Source organism: Arthroderma uncinatum (genome assembly GCF_011692745.1).
Source record: "Arthroderma uncinatum strain CBS 119779 chromosome Unknown scaffold1, whole genome shotgun sequence".
NCBI classification, from domain to species: Eukaryota; Fungi; Ascomycota; class Eurotiomycetes; order Onygenales; family Arthrodermataceae; genus Arthroderma; species Arthroderma uncinatum.
In genome coordinates, this window is record NW_022983863.1 from 866,723 (window position 1) to 881,613 (window position 14,891).

Here is a 14,891-nt window from a genome sequence, read left to right on the forward strand (position 1 = left end):
TCTTGTCCCTTTTACAACCATGCCCGACTACGAGTTAAATGACTCAAGGCGTCAAGACCTTATTCGACAGCTTCTCAAACAGTTATAGGAACACCGCGCTTCTTGCGCTATACTTCTCCCTCTATTCTGGGGTTCGGTTTGGTTTGCGGATCTAGAATGTCTAGAGATTATCGTTACGAAACTGTCCACCGATTGGGAAGAGTCCTTGTCTTACTACCACGGCACTCTGTCTAACCCGTGTGTCGCGGCCTGCTGTAAGATGTCCCTCCCCTCGCCGAACTATATTACTTCGAAAAGCCGCGTCGCTTATTTCTACTTAAAGGGACCAGCGTTCGATCCGGTGCCAGTACACCTAAATCTAGACCAGCTACTCCAACGCATCGTGAGACGAACTCCGAAGGTGAAGCAGCTTCAACCTTCGAGAGGCCGGCCCGCAAAAGAAAAAGAGTAGATGGCGACGATGACATTTCTTCTCCAAGCGCGCAGCTAGAGACCTCGCGGGGTTTCAGGGTAATAAGATCGAAAGAAGCTGCTGAAAATGTAAGTAGCGTAATTCTTGCTTGCTAGCCATGGAAAGTATTCTAACATGTATATTTCAAGTGTCATAAGAGAGACAAGATGTGTGCCATCACAAAGGCCACCGATCCGTGTGAAGCTGCCCACATCATCCCATTCAGCTTCGGATGTCAGCCACAATGGGGCATAAGCATGTTTTGGAAGGCTCTACGTTGTTTTTGGACCCAGGATCAGGTTGAAAAGTGGCGTCAGTTTCTTGAAGAGAACCCCGCCGAAGCAGTGCGCAATATGGTTCTCCTGGCCCCAAGCGTCCACCGATACTGGGACCGGCAACTATTTGCGTTAGAGCCAATGCATATGTCGGACGATAAGACAACTCTACACCTCAAGTTTCATTGGCTTTGCCCTAGGCCTCCAGTTATTTCTTTCCCCCCAGATGGTCCGGTTAGTTATCAGCCCCCTGAGATGCCCGGAAATCTAGAGTTTGGTGGCCGTACCACCAAGTACGCCCTAAAACCAAACCTACGACTCTATAATTGTGAGACAGACTGCCGCATTTCGTCAGGAGATGTTATAACCCTCTGCACAGATGACCCCGACCTACTTCCACTACCAGAAATAGAACTTTTCCGCCTACAGTGGCTTCTGCACAGAATCACTTCGCTTGCAGCAGCCGCGGGATATCTTGAAGATGATGAAGACTACGACGACTTTGCGTTTGAGCCAGCTGCTCTAGAGGACGAGTGTTCCAAATTATTTCCCCCTTCTCGCTTCTTCATGGGAACCGATGATTCTTCGTCTTATTATCTATAGTGTCGTTTTTTGTGTTCAAGCACAAGCGGCCAATCAGTTGTCTCCAGGGCTTACCCTATATTTGCATACGATATTAAGTCTTACTACAATAGGCTCTTAGGGGGGCTAGGGGTCAAGCCTTAGATACCGTTGATCCTCAACAAAAAGGGCATCAGAAGAATAAGGCGGAAAAATAACATACTAGAGTTAACTAGTCGTCCTAGTCGATTAGGCCAGCCTCCGTTGAATTCGCCCACGTGATTGACCATGCAAATATATCATGAAAGTCTCGATAGGTCCATATCATTGACCAGCCATCGGAATGCCTATTTCCCTTAAGGGCCTCGAGGTTGATATCAGCGGCACACATGATCCCCTGGCGCAGATAGTGGCGCAGTGCCCAATATAGCTGGGTGTTACAGGTGCTGTCTGGCCGAGAAAGGAGTTTGGCGGCCTCCCTTCTTTAGCTACTTCGTTGCAGTCAAGGAGAATATGGTAAGCCATCAATATCGTGTGCTAGAGCTTTCCTTTCGTTAGCGTCGTTCAATTTATATCTGATTCCACTTCGCTGGAAAGGCAAGGGAAGACAAATCAGGCAGTACAGCTAGCTCATGGAAGACAACAAGGCCCGAGATATATAGTGCAAGCTCCGGGTAACGTCTGTTGGGTGAAGGAAGTATTGGGTGTAGCTTCTGCTGAGGCTACAAAGCTTGTCTGACTTAGTTGGGCGTCATCCTCCAAAAAGCATGGGGTGTTTGATTGAGAGAGTCCAAGTTCTGACTGAGGAACATCAAAATTTACTCCAGGAGGGATCGCATCAATAACTGAGTGGATTCTTTTCAGATGATCCGGCGCCCACTTGTCATAAACGTTCCTCGTAAACGTATAAGCAGTCCACTTCTCTCTGCCGTCCAGCTCCATAAAGACAAATGTTCTGATAGGGTGACGGTAGAAGGAAGCCTTGCTTCCTTCAATGACCGCATAATGGCCGTAGATTCTCACTGTCCTGTTGTCGTGTGAGATCGAGAAAGTCAAGATCTCGCGATTCACCTCATCTTCGCGTCCTACAAGTTTAAACAGCTCAATGACGCCCCTCACGGCAAGGGTCATGCTGTGTGCGTTCTGCCGGTCGGCGATGTCGAGCGCGGCGGTGCCTTTCACCTCACTGGTCAAGAAAGGGAAGTACATGTAGAAGGTGGCCAGGAAGAACTAGCTGTAGGTATCCGGGCCGTAGCCGAGGAACGGCTCGAATTTCTTCAGCTGGTCTTCTGTGAACGCAGAACGGCCGAACCCGGCCGCATAATCCGGCTGCGGACGCGGTCCACAGAAAGCAATGAAGGAGCTCCACTGTTCATTGACGCTTTCAACTAGGTGTTTAAGATTCTTGGCCCCGTCAACGGCGAGAGATTCTGCCAAAGGTATAATTAATCGGGATATATCTTGGATAACTCTCGACTCATTCTTTCCTTGTAGCCTTTGACAAAACTCGTCAAAGGTATCGTCTCGAAATAGCGTGTGTTTGGGAACAGGTTGATCGGTTTCCACTAAATCCTTACAAATCCGCTTGCTCTTATCGGTTATTCCTAGCTCTGACTTGCGCATGAAGCTGCCTTTACTAGCGAGGAGAGTTTCATAAGTAGCGCTTCTGTACTTGGCATTCTTTCGTCCCTTGACTCTTGATCAGTGGGTGTGTTGGAGCCTGTAGCAAGACTCGACGTCGAGTTTTTGCGCCGAAGGGAAGCCGATGATTTTTTTTCTCGCAAGAAGGTGGCTCATATCTTCAGTCTGTCCAGGCTGGGCTTCAAAATATTCTTCGGGCCAGCGAATGGCCTTGCACTAATACTCGATCAGGTCAGCTTTCTTCCAGTTGTTAGCTGAGCTATGGACAGACAATCGTAGTCGTTTTGGAACGGGGGGGGGGCTTGATCTTCACAGTATCGTTTGTGATTTGGCTTCATATTCTGTTCCCGGACGCGGGTTTGGGTTTTATCGGTTCCGGGAATCATTTGATGACGGGCCATTGTGGGATAGGAAATGGGGAAGCGTGGTGAATGCATTTCAGGCGCTTCTTCAGCATATTTTGAGATCTTGAGGTGAGGTGACGTCGTTCCTCCCAGCTTACATAACCTATAGCTTATATAACATCTTAGTCATACACGTGACCAAGGCGGGGCTTATCGCGGAAATCTTTTTTAAGTGTGTAAAAATAGTCCCACAGTCCGAATGGTCGTACTTCTTCTCACCCCGCGACTTGCACGTCAATCTTTGAAGATACCCAACCGTCTACCAGCTCCGTCTCTTTGCAGATTCGAGGCCGGATCTCGATCGCCCTTCAGCACTTCCTTAATACCATATAGCCCGCTTCGCAACCTCAATTCCACCGCAAAGATGAGCGAAATCACCCACCCCACCATCAAAGGTACAATTTGGTCCCAAACGCGATATACGGGGTCTACTTTCCGAATTTCTTCAGACATATGCTATTCACGCATGCTAATTGCTTCCAGATGGATGGTTCTCCGAAATTTCTGACATGTGGCCCGGTCAAGCCATGAATCTCCGGGTTAACCAGATCCTGCACCACGAGAAGTCCAAGTATCAAGATGTGCTGGTCTTCGAGAGCAGTGACCACGGCACTGTCTTGGTTTTGGATAATGTTATTCAATGCACTGAGCGGGACGAGTTTTCGTAGGTTATGGCGTCAACAATTGCACCTCGACGACAAAACTGATGTATAGATAGGTACCAGGAGATGATCACCCATCTGGCCATGAACTCTCACCCTAACCCCAAGAAAGTCCTCGTTATCGGCGGAGGAGACGGTGGTGTTCTCCGAGAGATCGTCAAGCACGACACCGTCGAGGAAGCTGTGCTCTGTGACATCGATGAGGTTCGTTACCACGCCAGGCTAGGGGGCCCCTCCATCTTCTTCTTTAGTCTGTGGCTCAATTGACACGCATGGGACTAGGCCGTTATCCGAGTCTCCAAGAAATACCTTCCAGGAATGAGCGTTGGATTCCAGCACCCCAACGCCACAGTCCACGTCGGTGACGGATTCAAATTCCTCGAGGAACAGAAGAACCAGTTCGACGTCATTATTACCGATAGCTCCGACCCAGATGGCCCAGCTGAGGTCTTGTTCCAGAAGCCATATTTCGAGCTTCTACATGGCGCTCTTCGCGAAGGAGGTGTCATTAGCACTCAAGGTTGTTCGTCGCCTCCCTACTTTCTTCTCTTCTTACACTTGGTCCTTCTTCACCCTTCCCCTTTTCACCTTTGTTCACTGAAGTGCCCTATCCTTCCCTTACCTACCATACTTCTCCCCGCTTCTGTTGAGGCGATATCCTGACTTCAAACTTCTTTACTTCAGGTTAATATCCACCCGACTCCTCCGCTCGATTTTCATTAACCCCCTTTTTCTCAACATCCCCCCCTCTTACTTTAACATAAGTTATTTCCACAAATATAACAGAATAGGCTAACCATTTAAAACTATTTACTTCCCGGGCGACTCCCATCGCCAACTATCGCCAGGGAAGTAAACTCGTTTTGTTCACTATAGCTGAAAACCAATGGCTTCATCTCTCCATGATCACCAAACTGAAGAAACTCATGCGTGAAGTCTTCCCCGTCGTCGAATACGCCTACACCACCATCCCCACTTACCCATCCGGCCAAATTGGCTTCCTCGTCGCTTGCAAGGATTCAGAACGCAATGTTCGTGAGCCAGTGCGCTCTTGGTCCAGAGAAGAGGAGGATAAACTTTGCAGATATTATAACCAGGATATCCACCGGGCGAGCTTCGTTCTTCCCAACTTCGCCAGAAAGGCCCTCGAGTAGACGCGTCAATTCGATGGCGAAATGGACGACATTATAAATTTGTATTTTTTTTCTTTCACTATCAGAAGGAATCGGACGAAAACTACAGGTTAACTGTGGGGCAACATGCTTCAGGCATGCTTGGATATAACTAGAGCGGCCCCCTATTTTGCATGGGATGGTGAATCTAAGAAGGACCACCCAGGAAAGGAGAAGGTAGAATTTTAATGGAACCTTCAATTAATATTTTAAACACATAAGTCGATTCCTAGCATTTTATACCTACTGGCTATTAGGTCGTATGGCTAAATAATAAGTATCAATTTCGTTAATCTGTTCATGAGAGGGGTAACTGAAGTAAATAAAATGGTATGACTATCTAGCGGGTAATAAAAAGGTGTAGAAAAATAGTTGTCTTCTTTAACTAAGCTTCCGCTGCTTCCTTTCTGACTTCCGTCAGGACAAGGGTTTAAGCAATACTACAGTGAAAACTGCATGGCACGGTGGCTTCTAAGAACGGACGGAGAGAATATGGAGAGGTGAACGGGAATTTAAATGAGTTGCTGGAAAGCACGGTTGACCGGGGAGCGGACGGTAACACCCTTGTAGAAATCGATGGTTGCGATAGCACGCTTGCTGATACCTTCAGGGGTGAATTCGAATTTCTAGATATTGAAATGGTTAGCATGGCTATGCAAATATTTAACAAACAGGGTTGAGGGTAAACTTACGGCATAAACGTCCTTGTAAGGACCAGAGGCGCCGAATCGGTTGAGACCGAATTGTTCGTGTGAGTATCTCTCCCAACCAAGGGTGCTCATGACCTCGACACTGAGAATTGGGGTACCATCTGGGAAAACGCTGAGTCTGTAGTCCTTAGGTTGGGCGTCGAAGACCTCGAAGCAAGGCATGGAGACGACACGTGCAACAACATTGTGCTTCTCCTTGAGATATCTGGCAGCATCGATACAGATGCCGACTTCAGATCCAGTACTGACAATAGCGATGTTGGCGTTCTCGGCGTCAAGGACAACGTATCCACCCTTAAGGGCCTTCTGGATCGAAGAGGCTTCGAGCTGTGGTAGATTCTGACGGGTCAGGGCGAGGATCGAAGGGGTGGTCTTAGCCGTAAGGGCGGAGTAGTAGGCAGCACTAGTCTCGTTACCATCGGCTGGACGCCAGACCATCAAGTTGGGAAGGGCACGGAAGTGAGCGAGAGTTTCGATGGGCTGATGGGTTGGGCCATCTTCACCGAGACCGATGGAGTCGTGGGTTGCGACGAAGATAACACGGACACCGGTGAGAGCAGAAAGACGGACTGCACCGGCAGCGTAGGAGACGAAGTTCAAGAAGGTTCCGGCAGCGGGGATCATGGTGCCGTAGGCGGCCATACCGTTCATCATAGCGGCCATACCATGTTCACGTACACCGTAGCGGAAGTAACGACCAGACCATTCACCGATACCAAGGCTTGGAGGCTGGAAGTCAACGGCTTTCTTCCAGCGGGTATTGTTTGAGCCCGTCAAGTCAGCGGATCCGCAGACGAACTCTGGAATGACATCGTAGATCTTTTCAATCACGGCTTCGGAGAGCTTGCGGGAAGCTATGGCTGGGTCACTTGGGGAGTAGGTGGGCAAGCAGCTCTCCCATCCTTCGGGGAGGTCACCGGTCAAACGACGGGTAAGGTCCTTGTGCTCCTTAGGGTACTCGTTGGCGTATTTAGCAAGGAGATTGTTCCACTCCTGCTCCTTAGCAGCGCCTTCGGCAGAGCGGCGGTGGTAGAGGTCATAGACTTCTTGGGGAACAGCGAAGGTCTCCTCAGGGTTGAAGCCAAAGGCTTTCTTGAGTTGCTGAGTATCATCAGCCTTGAGAGGGTTTCCGTGAACGCCACCAGTGCCCTGAAGGAGGGAGCCGAAACCAATAGTGGTGGTAACCTTAATCATGGAAGGCTTGTCGGTGACCTCCTTAGCCTTTTGGATAGCAGCTTCAATGCCTTCCAAATCATGGTCACCGTCTTCGACATGCTGGACGTGCCACCCGTAGGATTCGAATCGTGCACTCACATCCTCGGTGAAGGCGCACTTGATATCGCCATCTATGCATTTAATCAGCAGCGCTAAAAGACGATCTTAGGGGGGTTTAATTGCATACCAATGGAAACGTGGTTGTCGTCGTACAGGCAGATCAAGTTGCCAAGCTGGAGATGACCAGCGGAACTAGCGGCTTCACTCGCAACACCTTCCATGGCGCAGCCATCACCAAAGATGCAGTAAGTGTAGTTATCAAACAAGTTGTATCCAGGTTTGTTGAAGACTGCGGCAGAGTGAGCCTGAGCAACAGCGAGACCAACAGCGTTGGCAATTCCTTGGCCGAGAGGTCCGGTGGTGACCTCGATTCCGGGGGTATCGTGGGCTTCAGGATGGCCGGGAGTGATACTGCCAAGTTTCTATCCACGAATTAGTGACAGGAAAGGCGGGCAGAAATGGGATTCAAACTGACTCTGAAGTCCTTCATGTCATCCATAGTCAGGGCGTATCCAAACAGATGGAGGAGGGTATATTGCAAAACACAGGCGTGTCCATTTCTAGGTATCTGTTAGTCACCATTTGTTTGACTTGGCTCCCCTCAATTAAACATCAAAGTCCGGGAAAGAGTGTAGAGATGGAATACAACGTACGAGAGCACGAAACGATCTCTGTTGGGCCACTTGGGGTTCTTTGGGTTGAAGGACATGAACTTGTTGAACAAGACATGGGAGGTTGGGGCTAGGCCCATAGGCGCACCGGGGTGGCCAGAGTTGGGAACTGCAGTCGCATCGACCTAGACAGGAGTCAATTCATGTCAATTCAAGTTCATATAACGATAGATATGCTCCGGAATGGTGCGGAATCCTTCATCTCGGATTCCCATATCAGATCGATTCAGACCGATGCGGGGTGGCCGGGAGCCCATTCTCAACCAAAACAAGAGCAAACGAAGAGCTATATCTCCAGCAATAGATAGCATTGAAAGAGAGAGACTTACGGCAAGAATACGGATCGTATTGATAGCCTTTTGATCAACTTCTGAGTACCCCATGATGGAAGCTGTGTATGTAAAGACCTATGCGGGGTAGGAAGCGGTGTTGGTACGATAGACTCCTGGAACCAAGTCTAAGCTGGAAGAAGGCTGATACCGAGTAGCAGAGAGAATCTAAGCAGCGAGGAGAAGCCTGAGATATACGAATCTAGAGAAGAAGAAGAAGAAGAAGAGGAAGAAGAGAGAGAGGAGGATGAAAGATGGAAGTGCAAACTTTGAAGCAGGTTCAAATCCGCAGGTTGGGTGGGGGTGGGTCCCTGGAGTTAAATCGCGCAGTATAGATTACAGCCGTACCAGATCCATGACAGTACCACGCTGTTTCTATTGGACATGCAGCGTATTTTACAGTGAGATACGCTTAGTGTGATGCATTTTATTGGCTATTTGTGTATTACGCCTTGTGCTTGACGCGACCTCAACCTCCACGACTCCATTAATAAAACATACAAGATACAATCCCATTGCCCATTTCTTCTTGCTTCTGGAGAGTCCGTTACTAAGTCGGCCAGGTCGATGGACGGCCAGGCCACGGCAGCTTACAAAAAGACAGTCCCGTGATGGCTTTATACTACCGCTAACTATTCGGCCGGGATCAACATCGTCGCGGCTATTGCCAGTGCCTCGTCAGACGGCTGATATATCAAAAAGAAAGATAAGGAGAGGGAGAGGCCTGGTTGAAGGAATGCCGGTTCCGTGCCCGGGATGCGAATTCACGCATATTCTTCCGCAGCGGAGAAGCCACAGTCAATCAGATCGTTCTCTGGCCGAGTCCCTGCCCTCATTTGCTTCTTTTTCACGGCGCCAACGCTCATGCAACGGACAATCTGCAGGTGTATACGGTGGACGTATTATAACCGCTTTGATGCGTCGGTTCGGAAAAAGGACGTCATACATACGGGCTGTTTTAACGTCCCGCCCGAGGGGCCCGAGGGAAGGAAGTACAACCCTTGACACATCTTGAATAACCTTCTGACCAACGGGAATCCCCAGGTGCTGCGAGATCGGAGACTCATTGGCCAATGTGTGCGAGTGGGTTGATAATTACATTTGCGCAACAAGACGTCGTGGCTGCTTCCTCAAGCGGCGGCCGGCATTGATCGTGACATCACATCACGTCTTGAAGACCTTGCACGACTGAGCCTACGAGGTAAAGCGGATGTAGTGGTCGATCGCGGTTTACTCCGAACCAGAATTAACTATATACGACAGCTATGTACAACATGGATATGCGATGTCGCGAATATGAGAAGCCCAGCTTTGTCTAACCTTTGTCTCAGAGAGGTAGCAGAAAATCAAACATAGAAGGAAACTGGATATTGGTACCACTCCGCAGTAGTTATTCCAGGCCTGCCTAGGAAATAAGTACGCTTGATTAGTGACTGTTGTTGCTGTTATACAACTGACAAAGGACTGGAGGCAAAGCGAGGAGCGCCAGAAAAAACATTATCTCTCCAAGGCCCAGATGTCTAAAACCCAAGTTGCACCGAACGAAAGGATATAATGAGTGAGTGGGTGCAGCCGAAAAATATATTATCCGGGTATAGTATTATTTATTTGAAAAGGCCCTTTTCTAATCTTTTTTTTTCTTCTTCCGAAAGTGGTGGGCTAAAGTTTGGTCAAAAGTTACATCACAGAGTGCTGACCCCAGGCACTCGAGATGGAGACGTTGAAATTGGTTGCGTCCTGCATTGAATCGAGGTTGTGCGGCATCACAATAGCTTCGTACGGGTTCAACGGTGGTGCACAGGTGTTGATGTGCCTGTTATGTTGCACATTTGTTTCGTGGGTGTTTGTGTGGCCCCCCATATGCTGGTCCCTAACATCTAGGTTTCTGCCATCGTTATAGGTCGTTGGAGATCCCGCGGGTGCGCTGCCATTCGCTGGGTTGGCGCTGTTATGGCTGGGATGGCTACGCGGGATGGCATTTCGTGGCGCCGAGGTCCACGACTCCTGTGGCCAGCCATGCATACTCTCTGGCGACGATTGCAAAACGGGTATGCTGAGAGAAGGTGTAGATTGTTGAGATGGCGGGTGATAGCTTGAGCCCATAGCAGCGAATGCTGCAGGAGCTTGCCCGCACTCACTCCCACCGTATATCCCCGTGAATATATTGGCATGGCCGCTATCAATGTCAGTGAGGACATGTTCCCACTCAGACATGCCCACCTGATGGTTGTAGCCCGGGTGCATCTGCTTCTTGTCGTCTTTCTTGACATGGAGCGGGACATAGTCTAGACTCATGGGTTTGTCGAGAGACTGGTTGGAATGAACGCGAGCGTGGACCTGGTGACGATGGTGCATACTGTCACGCTGGTCACAGGAGCTGCTGCTATGCGAACTCGAGGATCGGACGCTGCGAGATAGCCTGGGCGACGAGGGCCTGGCATGTGCATTGCGCATGTCATCTCTAGCGGGCGTAGCCATACCAGACTCAGGAGAGAATGATAAACGAGCCCTTTTCAAGCTCGATACGTACTCTTGGACACCACCGCCCCTGTCCTGCATCGACCTATCGACTTCTGACACAAGATGTATCAACGAGCTAAACTCCACTGCTGCCTCGATGGATTCATTCTCGAGCAACGAGACGGTTGCTGCAAGAGTCTTATGTCCTTCCTTGACTAATTTGCTATCTCGGCCTAGTTGTAGGTTTTGCCATAGCAGGCCAAGGCCAGAGATTAGAATCAGTTCGCGCTTGTTCATACATAGCGAAAGGCTCATTCTCCTGTCTTCGAGGAGTCTAAGAAGCTGAATGATATGTTTGGCGGAGTCGACAAGGGAAAGCATCGATGGAGATGAACTATTAGATGAGCCGAAAGAGACCGCAGGCCGGCGGATTAGAGTGCGAATGAAGTAATATATGGTTGACTAATGCGATGTTAGCTGCACCATTCCTCAAGTATCGTGGGTATCCATAAACCTGGCCAACTCACAAGCAATATCGATCGACTGTTCGTCAACGTGGAATTTGGCTTATCCTGAAAAAAGGTAAGTTGCAAGTGTGCAGGGAGATTTTTCAGCCAGTCGTCCAGCTCCTCTGCCAAAGAGTGGACCGTCGAAAGGGAGATCTCATAGCCAGCTGGGGAGGGATATAGCTCTTCCAAAACTCGGTGAAGGATTCGCGAGACAGAGAACAGCGCGAGGGCGGTAGACATTCGGGTCGGTTCTTCCGGAATAGTTGGAACGAAGCCCGTTTCCGTGACATTTTCATCATCGACGTCGGCCGGGTACTCTGTCGAGATATCTGACTCGGCTAGTAATACAGGCAATCCGGTCAAGGCCGCACCGAATCTACATGCTCATATGTTAGCACAACCATTGACCAACAAAGTACAACGACGATGGTGAGCCATACCTGTCGAGAGTGTATTGACACCAGAACACTCTCTTCCTCGTTTCGCTTACCAAGGGGTTAAGCGAGAATCTCTCTTGACTCTGGTGAAGGCCCAGTTGCAGGCAGATCGAAACCCCCAAACCTCTATAATGCAAAAGACTCCGATAGTCTGCTTTCACGGAATAATACACTTGTGCAAGAACATAGCATTGGAGTGTGGTTAGTGATATGTCACTTGCAAGCATCCTTAACTTTGGTATCCAATGCCGTTCGAAGAATAAGGGGTCCTGTGGCACGCGAGACTGCGAAGAGTTGAATCGTTAGCCAAAAAATGATCGTTCTAAGGATAAGGACTACCCACGCTTATGCGTACCGTGGATGAGATAGCAGCAATGCCAAAGATCAAATTCAGCTGTGCAAAGGCATGATGGTCTGCTTCGATCGAGTCAGGGTTGGTGGTGTAGCGGCTGTACAGCTTTAGGATGGCTGGACGATGAACAATAGGGTACAGCGGCGCCCATTCTTGGAAGAATATGTTCAAGAGCCGGTCCGATACCAAACGGGGGAGAATCTTGGACGGAGTGACATCCTCACGCCTTCGGGAATTCAATGATGGCGGAGAGAGCAAAACGTCCGCCAGAATAGCGGTTGGTGACCTGCCGCTTCTTTCAAGGCGGGAAGAGAATGAGTCTGCCCAACGGTCCGAGTCAGCGGATACAAAAGAGGGAAACATGGGGGGGGTGCCGGTTTAGAATATACCTATAAAAGCCCGGGTGCTGGAATGTCCGGTGAAAGGTGCATCCTCAGAAGGCTTCGTTAAGGGGCAGGTCGTCTGCTGCACATATATAAGGTCGTCACCACCGTCGTTCCGTATTGTCTGCGGCGGTCGTGGGTAATATCCGGCTGGCGAATGTGATAGGGTCGACACCGGGGGGGAGGTTGCCTTCTGGGAGGACAGTGAAAACGACTGGAGCCGGGACAGAACATCGATCTTCTCGTCCTTCTCCTCCAACAGGGACTTCAGCTCCCGCACTTCAGCCTCCAACGACCGGACTCGGTCCTCCAGGGACTCGGTATATCCACGGGGGAACGCCCGTCTGCTGAGTTTGTCGCTTGTCTTGCATTCGAAGCCGACATTCGTACACTGCGAACACGACGGCCTGATCCCGTCACACCGAATCTTCTTGCTCCGACACCGGTCACAAGCCTGGGCAACTCTGCTCTGCGAGCTGCTCCCGACCTTGATGACCTTCATGGGTAAAATTCCGGGCATGCTAGCTTCTCTTCTATCAAGCGAGGGTCGGAAGTCGAAGAGCCCGTCGTGTCTGATATGACTCCGATATTGCTGGTATTGCTGGTATTGCTGATATGCTGATATGCCGATATACTGACACTGCTGATATGCTGATATTGCTGGGTGCTCGCCGGGAGAGCTAGTGGGTTTAAGGAACGAAAGAAAGAAAGAAAAAAACAGGACACGAACAAGTCCAGCCCTTCAGTCCAGTATCTGCTCGATCAAGAGGAGTATATAAACGGGGAGCAAGGGTGTGCTATGGCTCCACGGACATACTGAGGGGTTTTTATGTAGGTACGCTCCCTAGTCCTGGTCCCGGCGGTGCTGAAGAAAAGGGACCATCGCATACACCCCAGAGATTAAGTATATTAAGAGTTGCAGGCGTTAAGATGACAAGTTTAAGGTGCATCGAAGATCGTCCCCGGTGCTCAGTCCACCCATGATGCAAAACCCGAACATCTTAGGCGAACCTTCTCCTATAGGCGAACCTGGTTAGCCTACTTATCCCAGCCAGCCCTTGGACGTCGTCTTCTCGTCCCTATCTCCCCTTCTTCCTCCGCTCCCCTAACTTAGCACCTGTCTTGTCTTTTGCAGGGCCGAGTGACCTTGGGGGGGTAGCGTTGCGCCAAGAGCCCGGACGAACGGAAGCGCTGCGCGGCTCGGCAACGTCGAAACTTCCAACTCTCTCTTATCCACCGGGGCCAGGACAGGACGACCTAAGAAAAGAAACCCGACTAAGGGAAGGCGAACTAAGGTGGAAGAAAGACGTTTGGCCGCAACTCAGCTCTGCCGTCTCCTGGATCGGATGATCTGGGCTTCCTTGCAGCATACCTTGCAGCGACAGGACGTCGAGAAAGGGGCACAAGACCTGGTCGTCGACGCGCGCGTGGGAGCCCAAGCTGCAAGAGCTGTCACGCTCACTGAAACGCTGCTGGTACTACCATCGACTGTTGCAGTTACAGTGGCATCATGTCGCATGCCACGTCCGTCCTTGGAGCCACGTCTTGAAACCACGGGGAGGATATGGCGGTGGACGGTGGTGGATGGTGGTGGATAACGGTGGAGGAGGGCAGCGAGAAGCAGGAGACGAAAGAGGGATGGAGGAGAATGCGAATGCGATATCTCAGCCAGACCTTAACCTGATCCTGTTCCTGCTCCGATGCATGAGCGGAGTTTGGCCTCTCTGCTAACTCGTCTAATGGCCGCTGGCCGCACAGTCCCTTTGAGTCGTCACAAGCAAGCTCCAACCGTCTACTCAGTTACGGATACATCCATTTTTTAAGATGCAGCTAAGAGGAGGCATGCTTTTCCCGTCCAGGACTCCATTCGACCCAGTTCTCAACAAGCGTCCTTGAACGTTCTCGCGGAGAGGGTCTTCCCCTGTTTTACCAACGACACGAGAGCTTAAATCATCTCTTCTGGCGCTACCCTTTTTAAGTCGAGCCACGGGCCCTGTCTATCATCCGCAGTAGCGCTCCTACCGTTCTTTTTCTTTCCCGCGGCAAGTCCCCATAAATTTACGATTACCAGAGATATTCCCCGGGAAAGTAGATTAGAGTCGACCAGCTCGGCGGCGACGACCACGACCAGGGCCAAACGATCTCGATCCCAAGGAAATCCTGTCTGAGATAGCTATATCTGCCAAGACACCGAGATCCCGACGTCGGCTTCCAACAGTGCCAGATGCTAAACAAACAACGGCTGCACGGCGATCTACACGGTTCGTGCGCGATTCTAGATGCAAGGCGCTCAGCGTTATCACGGGCGTCGCAGAGTTTGGTTCCTTCCCTCGGCTTAACTCAACCTCTCTTTCCTTCTCGAACATCCAGGAGTGGCGGTCCTGCGTACATATAGTTGTACAAGCTCCTGAGTACAGGGTGCACAACAAAACCTGGATCCTGCTGCTACCTGCCATTTCCCTAAGCATAATCCTGCCCTGCGCTCCCCCCAGGGCCAGGCAGACAGACCTCCAGAGCTGATCCACGCCGTACATAAAACCAGCTCGTTTTCATTAAAGTTCAGTCGTGTCGGAACCGACCCGTCCTCCTCATAATTGGG

At 50.3% G+C, this 14,891-nt stretch overlaps 4 protein-coding genes across 4 annotated transcripts; 2 read left to right on the forward strand and 2 right to left on the reverse strand.

Annotated features, from left to right (window-relative positions):
* Window positions 1-618: 618 nt before the first annotated feature.
* On the forward strand, window positions 619-1,329 carry GIQ15_00275 (uncharacterized protein; the record flags this gene model as incomplete). The annotated part of the gene is made up of 1 exon (XM_033547692.1): window positions 619-1,329. One exon carries the CDS (start codon window positions 619-621, stop codon window positions 1,327-1,329), a length of 711 nt encoding a protein of 236 aa, XP_033408643.1.
* A 2,367-nt stretch (window positions 1,330-3,696) lies between these two features.
* On the forward strand, window positions 3,697-5,148 carry GIQ15_00276 (spermidine synthase; the record flags this gene model as incomplete). Its single annotated transcript, XM_033547693.1, has 5 exons — window positions 3,697-3,727; window positions 3,816-3,996; window positions 4,051-4,198; window positions 4,277-4,517; window positions 4,871-5,148. The coding sequence occupies 5 exons, from the start codon at window positions 3,697-3,699 to the stop codon at window positions 5,146-5,148; spliced, it is 879 nt and encodes a 292-aa protein (XP_033408644.1).
* A 530-nt stretch (window positions 5,149-5,678) lies between these two features.
* Window positions 5,679-8,205, reverse strand: GIQ15_00277 (transketolase; the record flags this gene model as incomplete). Its single annotated transcript, XM_033547694.1, has 6 exons — window positions 5,679-5,792; window positions 5,859-7,222; window positions 7,279-7,573; window positions 7,627-7,711; window positions 7,805-7,947; window positions 8,152-8,205. The coding sequence occupies 6 exons, from the start codon at window positions 8,203-8,205 to the stop codon at window positions 5,679-5,681; spliced, it is 2,055 nt and encodes a 684-aa protein (XP_033408645.1).
* Window positions 8,206-9,828: 1,623 nt separating this feature from the next.
* Window positions 9,829-12,794, reverse strand: GIQ15_00278 (C6 transcription factor FacB; the record flags this gene model as incomplete). Its single annotated transcript, XM_033547695.1, has 5 exons — window positions 9,829-11,073; window positions 11,139-11,496; window positions 11,561-11,841; window positions 11,913-12,229; window positions 12,299-12,794. 5 exons carry the CDS (start codon window positions 12,792-12,794, stop codon window positions 9,829-9,831), a joined length of 2,697 nt encoding a protein of 898 aa, XP_033408646.1.
* Window positions 12,795-14,891: the final 2,097 nt, after the last annotated feature.